Source organism: Ictidomys tridecemlineatus, chromosome 7 (genome assembly GCF_052094955.1).
Source record: "Ictidomys tridecemlineatus isolate mIctTri1 chromosome 7, mIctTri1.hap1, whole genome shotgun sequence".
Classification (NCBI taxonomy): Eukaryota; Metazoa; Chordata; class Mammalia; order Rodentia; family Sciuridae; genus Ictidomys; species Ictidomys tridecemlineatus.
This window is the reverse complement of record NC_135483.1, coordinates 145,271,605-145,284,816: the sequence shown is the minus strand read 5'-3', so window position 1 is coordinate 145,284,816 and position 13,212 is coordinate 145,271,605. Positions and strand designations below refer to the sequence as shown.

The 13,212-nt window shown below is 33.4% G+C and overlaps 1 protein-coding gene across 5 annotated transcripts in view; it reads right to left on the bottom strand.

The window, feature by feature from the left end:
- Window positions 1–13,212, bottom strand: part of Agps (alkylglycerone phosphate synthase) — a 128,859-nt gene that overhangs the window by 11,706 nt on the left and 103,941 nt on the right. For all 5 annotated transcript variants that reach the window (XM_078017638.1, XM_005324643.4, XM_078017641.1 and 2 more), the window contains exons 18-19: window positions 10,419–10,518; window positions 7,127–7,184 (exon numbers count right to left, since the gene is read on the bottom strand). In XM_078017638.1, coding sequence (XP_077873764.1) covers window positions 7,127–7,184; window positions 10,419–10,518 — 158 coding nt within the window. The remainder of the gene's footprint in view (window positions 1–7,126; window positions 7,185–10,418; window positions 10,519–13,212) is intronic.

The window sequence follows — 13,212 nt, the reverse complement described above, 5'->3', positions numbered from 1 at the left end:
TAGAATAATCTTTCCTATAATCACAAAATATTCTTCCTGCAATTTTGATCTGGAGAAAACTGACATTTTCACTATGTTGAATCTTCCACTAACCCAAGAACACTATATACTCCTTCATTTATTTAGGTCTTCCTTGATTTCTTTCTTCAACATAATCTTTAGCACACGGATTCTATATCTATTTTGTTAGATTTGTGTGTAAGTATGTATATGTTTTATTAGATTTATGTCTATTTCATTTTTTGAGGAACTATAAATGGTATTGTTTTAAATCTTGGTTTCTATATGTATTATTTTCCCCACTCTTTTATTGTTATATTATAGTTGTACATAGTATATGTATTATTAATATATATAAATGCAATTGATTTTTGTGTGTGATCTTATATTCTGCAATTTTGCCTTGTGTAGATTCCTTGGGATTTTCTACAATGACAATCATGTAATTTACAAATAAGGGCAGTTTTATTTCTTCCTTTCCAACCTATATGCTTTTAATTTCACACTACAAGCTTTTCAACAAATGATCCCAAGGCTAATCTTTTATAGATTGTCTTTTGAGTAGTCTTTTGAAAAGTTGCTGATACCATTAGATTTTGTTAAGACCACAGAAAAGAGCTAAGAGTAGCTGCCCTGTGTTTATAATAGAAAATTATTTTGATAGACACAATATTTAAATTAGGACTGGTTATGCTTAATCAAGGTTTTTTACTTTCTGACAAGGTCTTAGATATAATTTTAGCGAACGAACAACTTAAAAACTTCAGTCGTAAATTGAAATTAAATATGTAGCTGACATAAACTCTGCTGGTTAAACTGCCCAGCTCGTCAGTTATAAAAACAAGCATTATGAAGATTAAGTTAAGCAGACTTTATATTTCCTATAGCCTCCAGTTCCAGACTACATCTGTTTTCTTTGATACACAAAACCAGAGTTAAAATAGCTCCATTTATCACAGCATGATTGTAGGCAGACAAACCAGCCTGTCTGTTTCCAGATAGTGAAAGCAACTGTTATTAATCACAATTACAGGCCAAACCCACTATGAGAAATTGCATCAATATTCTTCCAACCCCAAGCTCCTCTCGTAAAGAACTCAAAAATGGTACTGAGAGCATCATGACACTTCCTGAAGGTCAGTAAATAAAGATGCTTCTCTGAGGTTGGGTTTTCAGTTGAGGATGCAAATCAAGGAAAACCTTTTGAACACATAAAAAATAAGTGATGCCTCAAAATCTCCAGAATTGATTAAGTTTATCAGGACAATTAAATGCATTATTTAAAATTCATATTGAAAAGGTTTCTTCATGAACTATAATGAAAAGTAACTGACATTTAACATTTATAAATCAAATGATTTTAAGCAGAGAAGCTATTATAGAAACAGACACTTTTCTGCAACAAATTTCATAGCTAATAATATGAAAGAAAATTTTTTTCTTGCCTTACAATTTTAAGAGACTTTCCCATAGAGTGAAGTCAACTGCAGGTTATAGATGACAAAGTATTAAGTCCATCACTGACTCACACATTTTGAATACATGGATCTTTTCCAGATAAACTGCAACCCTTTCTTCAATGGTTAAGACAAGAGATTATGAATACAAACCAGAGTTCCTCCTGGTACTGCTATTGCTATTAGAAAACAAATGCACTACAATTTTGAAAGCACCTACTACACGCAAGCCATTTTAGATACTTTACATACATTATCAGAGTTAGGTCTTCCAATTAATCTATGAGGTAGATACTATTATTCTTGTATTGCAGGTAAGGACAATTGCAGTTCAGAGAAATTATTTCCCTAAGACTACATGACTAGTTAAGTGCTGAGCCAGGAGTCAAATATAAATCTCATTCCAAATCTGATATTTTCTATTTATCAGCCCCTCAAATTCATTTGTTTTGTTAAAAAGTGTGAATGAAACCTTGTACACATAAGGTACCTATGGAAGAACACTAAAGTGGCTGGTGGTACAGAACTTCAGAGAAATGCACATTATTCTCCTCTGATCTATTTATCCACTGAATAACTGACTCTGATAATATACGTTCCCAGAAATATTATAAAATAAATTTTTGAGTCTTCCTATGATTAAATAGGCTCCTATATTCAAACTGGGACTGTTTATTAAATGTTTAAAGCTAAATTAGCAATGAGACTATTGCCTTTCTAATATGAAACATTTAGACTTGTGTGAGAATTTGTAAAACTGCTCTAAATTTTGCAAGCTCTTAGGCATACACCTATCCATTCACTTAACATGTTCATATCTACTACACAACTAAGTACAGCAGTCAGTCACTGTTCTAGGGACTGGGGAACATAGTGACAAATAAAAAAAAAAGTCAGTAATCTCACTGAATTGAAACTACAGAAGAGGCCAAGGAAGATACCTCTAAGAAGGTGATATTTCTTCTGGAGACCTAAGTGAAGGAAACAGAGCCATACACATATCTAAGGGAAGAACAAGAGAAAGAACATTAGAAATTAAAGGAACAAATATTATAGGACTTGAAGAGGAAAAAAAGATTACTGGTATGTCTGAGGAACACCAAGAAGGCCAACATTGCCAGAGGAGAAAAAGTAATCAGAAACATGGACAGAGAGATGGACAGATACACTGTTTACATCTTCGAAGACCCTGCTAAGGAGCTTGGGTTTCATTTCAATGTAAGGAGAAACCACAGATTTCTGACAAGATTGCTCTGGCAGTGAAAAAAAAAAAAATGAGAACACAGAAACAGAATGGAAGAGGCAGATCAGTTAGGAGGCCCCTGCAGTAGTGCAGAAGACAGAGTGGAAGAAGGAGGTGATCTTTTCAGGTACCTCTAGGTACCTGATGACTCTAGTCATCAGATTACAGATGCTCTTTTAAGCTGTGGGATTGAGGTAGATAATCACAGAGGGAGTGAACACAGTAGAATGAAAGCTGAGGGCTAAGCCCTGAAACACTCTTAATGTTTAACAGTTTGAAAAGGGGAAAAGCATCTTCATCTGAAGTCTATTTTGTATTCAGGCTTTTATGGTTCCTTTTTTAAAGAATTAGAGAAATCCAGGTTGTTTGAAATTTGTTTCTAAGCAGTCATATCTTTGACTACATAGAAAATAAAAATATGAGAAGTAGGATAGAAATTTTAAAAATTATATTTTAAATGTGGCAGAACCTCTCAATAAACTAAGGTCCATTCAACTTAAAGCCAATAATTTCTAAAAGTAAATTATTTCACTAAAATTGGAGTCCTTAATAAATAAAGGCCTCTAAATATAAAACCTGACATGTTAGATAGTTATACAAGTAGTTTTATTTTAACATAATCTGACCTACATTTGTTTAACTACCTGACATTGCTGACATGTTAGATACCTATAGTCAGGAAGTATAAAGACAACTAGAAAGTGAAACTGATTTATGGGCAAGAACTGAGAAAACTGAAAATATCTATGAGTAGGAAATTAACATTCTGAATCATTTCTGCTCTTCTGTTTCATCTAAAGTAAGGTGGGTAATTAATGTCAAAATTAAAGAAAGTTTTGTGTTTTTTTAAAAAGAGTAGTCTCATATGTATTTCTAAAACTAATTATGTATCTCTTTTCAAAGGATGTCAATTTCAATCTTTTTAGATTGTAACCATTTCAGATATTTTTGCTGTTAGGTAAGAGGACAGGGATACTGAAGCAGAAGGATGTGAGTTCAAATTCAAATACTAACAGTTGCTTATGTGGGGGCCACTACTACACATCAAGAGCCTGCGTATCTTCGTTTGAAAGATAGGAATAATGCCCACTCCACAGCATTGGGAGCAGGATAAAAAGAGATTAAGTCACACAGAGACACCCCCCCAACAACAAACTTTTAGAGCTTTATAAATGTTAATCATTTTCTTTCATTCTTTCCTCCCTTTGCTTCACTGTTTCAGCATCTATAGCATTTACATGCTTATTTAAAAAGTCACTTTTTAAATGCTTTTCAAAGAAAAAGTGTCTTAAAGTGGTAATGATATCACAATCCCACCAATTCTGATCAATGACTTTTGAAACATTGTAATATTTTACTCTAATGAACTACACAGACCCTCAAGGAAGGGTGTTTCATTCCTTTGTTAGCAGATGAGACACATTTATAATATGGAAAACAGATTATAAGACATTAAAAGGCATTAAAAGCATAGTTTGTATCAAAAATACCACAGCACTGCTTTTTGCCCTTTTGGCAAAAATCAAAGGTACAAATTCACCGGGTTCAATCCTGAGGGTGGGATGGGGAGGGGTAGAGACAGAAACTGACAGAAACTATTTACATTTTTGCTTTAGGACCAAGGACTGAATAATCATGACACTGCAGATTAAGGTTTACATTTTTCCAACTATTATTTTCTTATTAACTTTCTCCTTAACTTCTATGTGTGTTAATATTAATATACTTATTATATTAACACACATAGAAGTTATTATATATTAATTATATTAATATTTGCACAGGTTTCATAAATAAAATCCCAGTTTTAAGTAAATTTATACTACAGCTGTTTAACTGTATTATTTTAAATTTGCAAATTACTTTTTTTCTGTAGCGTCAGCTTTATAGATATATTACTTTGAGTATATTTATGTAGGTTCTGTTAAAGCCAAGCAAGAAGCTCTCAGTGTCTGAGGTGTACCTAAAACAGTAACATCAGTACTTCTGGCATATTACACTTTTGCCACTGCTGGAGGGACTTGACTATCTTAATAGATCTTAAAGAGATAAAGAGCTGAGGAAAAAACTGTGCATTTGGCTTTCCTCTGAAATGTTTCAGGTCACTTGCTCATTTCCAACTTCCACAGAATTTTTGACGCTGTAAAGCTTGAGTGAGCTAAGAATATTATCCCACAATTAAGGAAACAGCTCATCTAATAACCACTTATCTAAATGACAAGCTTCTGTTTCTTCCTTATACAATTCAGCCACTCTGATCCTTTTCCAGAATTCTCTCTCTCTTACATTTACTATTATAAATACAGAGCCTACACTGCCCAGATAGGCTGGGCTACTCTCTGGTAACAGAAAGTAAAAGGTACACTATTGATTGCTGGCATGTGCAACATTGTTGGTTTCTGAAAGGACATTTTAATTTTTCTTCAAATAAGTAATATGTCTAAATTATTCTGCCTCCTTCACTGATGCAATCAATTCAGATAAAAGAAAATATGAATACTCCATAATATTATCTGTTTTAAAAAGTTCTTTACTTATTAATAGAATGTCATCCTGAAATAGAATTGAAAAAGACTTGAAATAATTTATGTGGTCTTCAGAACATTTAAAAGAAGCTAAAAAAAAATTTAAATTTATTTTTGAAATATCTCTCCTTTAAATTTTGAAGATTAGGTGTTTTCTTTTTTAAAAAGAAATTTGTTGTTTTTAGATACACAGGATAATAGTATAATATTGACATATTATACAAAAATGGAGTATAACTTGTTCTAATTAGGATCCCACTGTTGTGGTTGTACATGATGTGGAGATAAACTGGTCATGTATTCATACAAGAGTACAGGAAAGTTATGTCCAATTCATTCTACCGTCTTTCCTATTCTCATCCCCACTCCGTCTTTCCCCTTTGTCTAATCCAATGAACTTCTATACCTCCCCTCTCTAACCTCCCTTGTTATGGGTTAGCATCCACATATCACAGAGAACATTCATTCAGCCTGTGGTTTTTTTAGGACTGGATTATTTCGCTTAGCATGATATTCTCCAGTTAAGTTTATACTGTTAATCAGAAGCTTTTAATTCTACTTGAGAGACTTCTAATATGCATTTTCCTCCTTTCATTTTTGTAATTCTAATATTCATTAGAATCTCCAGCAAAGGGGGGGGGATAATGAGAAGAAAAAGAAGGGAAAGGGCAAATTCATTCACTTTAATAGTTACCAGACAACTAAGTTAAAATTTTATTTGTGGGGGTTAAGAAAAAAGTGAGGTGACAGCAAATGATTAAAATGATATAATGAGACTAGGAACTCTTTCTGTTTCATTCATCTACATTAGCAATCTTCTCCAGGCTTGACTGCAAAAATGTTATATGCTCAGAGGCCTTTTATAGTCGACTCCTTTTCCCACCAAATTCTTTCATCCATTCTACACAAACGTAGGGACTGAGTGGGCTAAGTAGTTCAGGTACTGATATATAGCAACACAAAAAACAAAATCCATGTCCTCAAGGACCCTAATGTCCCAGTAGGCAGAGAAAAATATTTTTAAAAAGCACCAACACTCAGCATATTAGATAGTAAGTGCTATGAATGAAAATAAATAGGGGAAGAAGGATATGGAGAATCCAAGGCAGGCGAGGATTTACATTTTAAACTGAGTGGTTATTTGTCTTCATGATCTCATTAAAATTTATTTAAAATTTAAAAATCTACACATTTCTATTTTTCTAAGCATTAAATTGTATGCAGGGATTTATTTTAAGAACAAATTTTTGCTACAGAACTGGTAAATAATCTCAAAAATTAAGATTTTTAATGACAGAATGAATGGCTATTCTTTAACTTTTTTTAAAAGATTGCCTCATATTATTTTCCAAAGCTTTTGAAGGTAGATGTATCACCATCATGTTGATTGGTGATACAATAAATTCTACAACAAAACTTGATACTTATATCAAAATGACTACCAAGTAATAATAAAGCAGCATTAAAATCTTGAAAAAATTTTTTTCATATGTCAATTTGCTGGTTTGTGTAGGTAGAACAAATAGCTCTTCAATATATGTATGACTGATGTCCACCTATATTCCAACAGTGGCTGAAAATCATTCATGAATGGTATTGTTTTGCAGTAATGATCAATTATCTCCCAGGCAAGCTGGGCTACTCTCTGGTAACATGAGACCCCTGAGAACCCAGAATGCTGGCTAGGTTCCAGACAGAGGCAGCCTTGTCAAATAAGCTTCTATTGGTAACAATCACAACCTAACTACCTACTTCAGTCACCGTCATCCTAAAACATAAAAGCATCTAAGAAATATCAAGCATTTTCAAATTACTCACATCATGACTCTTCCCAGGATTTTATCAGACCAAGTATTTTTAAAAGTAAGAATACTAAAAATTTTGCTCCCAAAAAAGAATACCTCCATGGTGATGTGACAGGCTCCCTCCATTTGCAAGGATCTCTTCTCTAGCAGCTGCCTGTATTTGGAAACAAAACAACCAATCACTGCTACTTAGATTTCACTTTGGAATTAAAGAGTAAAACCCAACTCCCAAAGGAGATGCATACTTCTTGTGTTAAATAATAAAACAGAAGCCTAATTTTCCTACCTCACAGGTTAATTTCATTTAAAAAGCAATTAAACTTTGTGGGTTAGCTTTATAATTTTTTTCCTAGTGAATAGTCATATTATCTACAAAGATTACTTTGAGATTCTAGAGGAGTAAAGGCAAAATAACCACCTCAACACTAAATTGTGAACAGGTAAAAAGTTATAAATGTGGAGTCAGGTTTTACTTTGAGTAAATAGCTTATGCCAACAAACAGCAGTAACTAATATCAAATGACTACTACTGTATGTCCAGAAAGGTACCAAGCAATTTGCCTATAGTATCTCTTTTTTTTCACTGTAGTCTTAAGGAATGATTACAATTACTCTCATTTCACAGATACAAAAATCAGGCTTAACTAGGTTAAATTACTTATCTAATACCACACAATGAGCACCAGAGGGGGGAAAAAAATCACCCACAAAGCTATTGGGGATCAACCATAAAAATTCTTCGGGGGCTGGGGCTGTGGTAAAGTGCTTGCCTAGCATGTCTGAGGCACTGGGTTCAACTCTCAGCACCTCATATAAATAAATAAATAAAGGCCTATCAACAACTACAAAAATATTTTAAAAAATCTTTATGGAGAACACTTCTTAGGTCAATGACATGAGACAAATTACCTATCAGTTCTACAGGATGTGGAAGAAAAAACCTTGCTTTTTTTTTTTTTTCCCTTGTTGTAACCCTCCTGACACACTACATACTGATTAACTTCCTTATGGAGCCCTCAGATTAAAAAGATAAACACTTATAACAAAATACAGACTGAAGTGCAGAGTAAAAAAGGGTAATAGAAAGTGGAATTACCTTTGATTCTTAATGATTCATGAATATGTAATAGTCATGAGGTATCTACAGTGCCCTGAATGTCTAAGACTTTCTCAAGTGCACATAAACCATGAGGAGGCAGGTAGAAGAGGGCCCTGGTAGGACAAAGAAATGGACCACATCCCATTGCAATGTAATCTAGAAGAACCTCATTATTTAGGATTTAGGGTTCTCCAAAAGAATCACAACTATGCTAGTCCTGCTCTTAGAACTTATCGTTTCTAACAAATTACTTCAATAAGGCAATAATTCCTTGAGATCAGTAGCACTTAGCAAATGGCAGCTTAAACTAGGAAAAGGAAACAACTTCACTTGTGCTACTGCAGGGAAAGAACCTTTGGTAGCCAGCAAATACCACCAAAGCACTGAAAAGCTAAGGGGCTAATACACTCAAACTTTTAAGGGCTGATAAATATATTCATTATTTTGATTATGACAGTATTACATACTTACATCAAAACATCAGGTTGTATACTTTAAAATGTACAGTGTACTGTTATTTTAATTATATTTCAAAAAGTTGTTAACAAAAAAAAAGGAAGAGGGGTAGGGAAGAGCCCACCAAATCATGTCTATAGTTCAGATCTAAACACATGTACATGTGTGGCACCACTGAAATTATGGACTGGCACACAATGGAATTCAAATACTGGGGCACCTGAGTTTTTAAGAAAACTGTTTCCTACAGAGTCCTCCATAGTTCCATTTGTTTCTTTAACTCTACACAAACTTGTTTTGAGAAATACTGGCCATCAACAAAAGGTTTTATAAAAACTAGCAGCTCTGGGCTGGAGTTGTGGCTCAGCGGTAGAGTGCTCGCCTAGCACATGTCAGGCCCTGGGTTTGATCCTCAGCACCATATAAAAATAAATAAATAAAATAAAGGTACTGTGTCCAACTACAACTAAAAAAATAATAATTAAAAAAACCTAGCAGCTTAACTATTGTGAATTGTGCTGCTATAAACATTGATGTGGCTATGTCCCTGTAGTATGCTGTTTTTAAGTCCTTTGGGTATAGACCTGAGGAGCTAGGTCAAATGGTGGTTCCATTCCCACTTTTCCAAGGATTCTCCAAATTGGCTGCACCAATTTGCAGTCCTACCAGCAATGTATGAGTGTGCCTTTTCCCCCACATCCTCGCCAACACTTATTGTTGTTTGTATTCTTAATAGCTACCATTCTAACTGGAGTGAGACAGTTTTGATTTGCATTTCTCTAAATGCTAAAGATGTTGAACATTTTTCATATATTTGTTGACTGATTATATATCTTCTTCTGAGAAGTGTCTGTTCAGTTCCTTGGCCCATTTATTGATTGGGTTATTTATTTTTCTGGTGTTAAGATTTTTGAGTTCTTTATATATTCTAGAGATTAGTGCTCTATTTGACATGTGTGTGCAGATGAGTGGATAAAGAAAATTTGGTATATATACACAACTGAATATTATTCAGCATTAAAAGAGAATAAAATCATGGCATTTGCAGGTAAATGGATGGAGCTGGAGAATATACTGTTAAGTGAAGTTCGCCAATCCCAAAAAACCAAATGCCGAATGATTTCTCTGATTTAAGGATGCTGATCCATAATATGCTGCTAGGGGTAGGGGGTGGAAGGATTAAATGAACTCTAGATAGGGCAAAGGGGAAAAGGGAAGGGAGGAAAAGGGAGGGGGTATAAGAGTAGGAAAGACAGTGGAATGCGATGGTCATCATTACCCTTTGTACATATATGAAAACAAGAAGGATGACTCTACTTTGTATACAACTGTAAATATGAAAAGTTGTGCTCTATATGTGTAATATGAATTGTAATGCACCCTGTTGTCATATATAACAAATTAGCAGCTTAAGGACATATAAGAAATAGCTTACATACATTTTCAATACACAAAGAATTTATAAGCCTAGAATAATATTAGCACAACACAGACCAGAGCATGACCTAATAGCAATTCCCACATAGAGATGGAGAGGCTGCCAAAGAGTTGGCAAAGATTCTTATTGTTATTTAATTTCATCAACTATCATGTACTATAAATAACAATCAAATAATCTCAGGTGATAGCTATACAGAACAATAATTTTAGACTTAGAATTTAGTACACAAACCAGTGCAACAAATACATTTTTCATTTCTACAGGCTAGCAGCCAGGCATACCAGCTGTAATTAAACAGAGTCAAACTAAAATTCACAAACTGATACCAAAATTTATTCAAATTACTAAAAGAATGTGAAAGCTATTGTGTATATGCATGTATACAAAATTACCTCAGTTTGTTCAAACACGGTCAGTGGGTCACTAATTCCCCTGTAGTTAAAGGCAAAATAGAAGTAGATACATGCACCTGCATCATAAGTCTGCGTTACCCTAAAAGAACAAACAGACAAAAATCCCCACAAGGGTTTTAAGTTAAGTGAGAACAGATTTAACATCTAGACAAAAATCAACTGAATAATCATTAAGCTATAACGTTATTTTCTTTGTGGTTTCCTACTTCATGGAAGAAATGGAGACTGGCTTTCTTTAGAGCTATTACTAAAATAGGTAAAGTGAGAATTTGGTGAGAAAAAGGAGGATTGTACTTCCATTTAAGTGCCAATTTAGTCAATATTTTAAGTACACTCTTGACTGTGCCAAGTTACTAAAACTTGAATGACAAAATTTTTTTTATACATTTCATTAGCATTTTATGACAAAATGTTATTTTGTTATCTAGAAGTAATGGGAGATATAAGTAATATGTGTGAAAATATATTTAAAATTTAGACAGGTAAATACCAGTATTAGTTGTTTTAAAATGCAAATTCAAAGTAACATTTAATAAAAGCATGACAATTAAAATTACACCTATCTTGATAATAAAAGTAATATTTTTCTCTTTGACTAATATTTATGCATAGTCCTTTTGTGACTGGTAAAAGACAATATTCAAGGGACATCCATATTACAAATAGTATAGCTCCATTATTTTTCAAAAGCCAAGTATTCTTGCCAAAAGACCAAACAATGAGATGTATACACATAGATATTAATTACATTTTGTGTGGGCACAGTAAAGACACATGACGTAAATGTCTCCTCCTTAAGAAAGGTGGTATTAGACTAGAAACAAGAAATTTGGTTCTGTTCATTGGCCCCATCACTGAAAAGCAAAAACATGAAATGCATGGAATAAATATGGGCATGCAAACACTGACTAAAATCAATTTTCATTATTTTACAAATCTATATTGGTAAAATATAGGCAAGTTATAACCTCTTCAAAGTATATTAAGTTGACAGCAATATTATGAACTTGTCATTTGTTTTGATTTTCTAGTTCAAGAGACTTAAGGATTCTGGGCAGAAAAAATTAAAGCACTGAAATTGTTGCTATTAAAGAGGGTAGGGCTGGAGCTATTTAGTCCTCGCTATAATTTTAAAAATAAATGAAATAAATATCAACAACATTTTTTTTTCTTCACAGTAAGTCAAGTGAACTAGAAGAAACTCTTATAAGCTTTCTATAGTTGATACAAGATACAGTCTCAAAACACAGAGAAACAAATACGAGTAAAGAATGCTGATATTTCTGAGTTCAGTTCAATAGGCTATCTGATGATGCACTAGAGACCTTGAGAGAGACAGAGAGAATATAAAGACAGACAACATCAATCACTTTTTGCAGCCTAAAAAGCACTCTAGACTCTACAAAATACAGATGGGAAATGAAAAGGTTATCACATTGAGTGATGACACAAAGAATAAGAAAACCTGTGTGGGTCAAATTAGGAAATGTACCTAGTTATAAAAGGTATGCCTAAATGAAAACTGAAAGAAAATGGAAGATATAGTTCTATGTAAGAAAAATGCCATATTACTAACATACAGGATAAGTCAATCAGGAGATAACAGAGGAGACTAAGAAAGATAACTAGGAGCAGAGGAAGCAGATAAGCAATAAGATGGAGGAAACATAGTAGGGACAAAATGAAAATAACCACAATTCTGACATGAGGAATAAGAAAAACCAAGGAATATGAAGACGAAATCAAGACCAAAAGACCAATGGTGAGCAAAGGCTATTATTAATACTGCTGGGACGGCATGTGGAGATGATCTTCACTGGTACCAGTTCTACAGCACCCACACCCTTTGTGGCACAAAGACTTGCTTTTTTTCTCCCTCACTTCCTCACTTATGCCACTCACCCTGCCTCAATTACTGTCCTTCCTAAGTATGAGCTCCCTTTTTCCTTCTCTTCAAAAACTACCATCCATATCAAAAGAACACAGAAGCCAATTTAAAGTAGTTTCTAACTGCCTAATCTGGGAAAACTTAAACAAGATGAATAGTGATAATCATGGATCTAACTCAGAGAAGAAAACATATATGCATTCATACCAATCAAAGGGAGATTCTTCTAGTGAATTTCAACTGATATATGTAAAAGAAATGATGAAAATAAAAGTTGCCATTTGAAAATTTCACAATAACAACTGTTATTATCTGAAATTATTAATGGGAGACTGACGATTTAGGAGACTATATGAGAAACAAGATGTTTACATAGTCTCAAAATTCCTTCCCAAAGAGTATTTATTAAGTGAAATAGGAAAAAACAGTAATGTTAGAGCTGTAAAATCAGGCAGGCACCATTTTAACCAAGTAATCAAAGTTAATATCATCAATAATATGACATATCAATGTCATGTTCCTGTTGATATGATGTTCCAAGGTTATTCTGTAGCCTTTTTGCCAAAATGTATAAATTGAATTCAATCACAAGGGAACATGAAAAAACAACAACAACAAAAGAAAAAAAAAAAGAAAAGAAAAACTGAATGTCATTTTACAAAACAACTGGCCAGTGAATGTAAAAAAGTGTACAGGTCACGTGAGATAAAGAAAGTGAGGAACTGTTCCAGATTAAAGATGATTGCAAAGACATGAAATCTAAACACACTATATAATCTTAAGATTGGATACTGAACCAAAAGAAAAAAAAATAGTGGGAGAAAGGGTAAATAGAAGTGTCTAGATTGGTTAGTAGTATTGGTTAATAGTATTTTAACAACACTT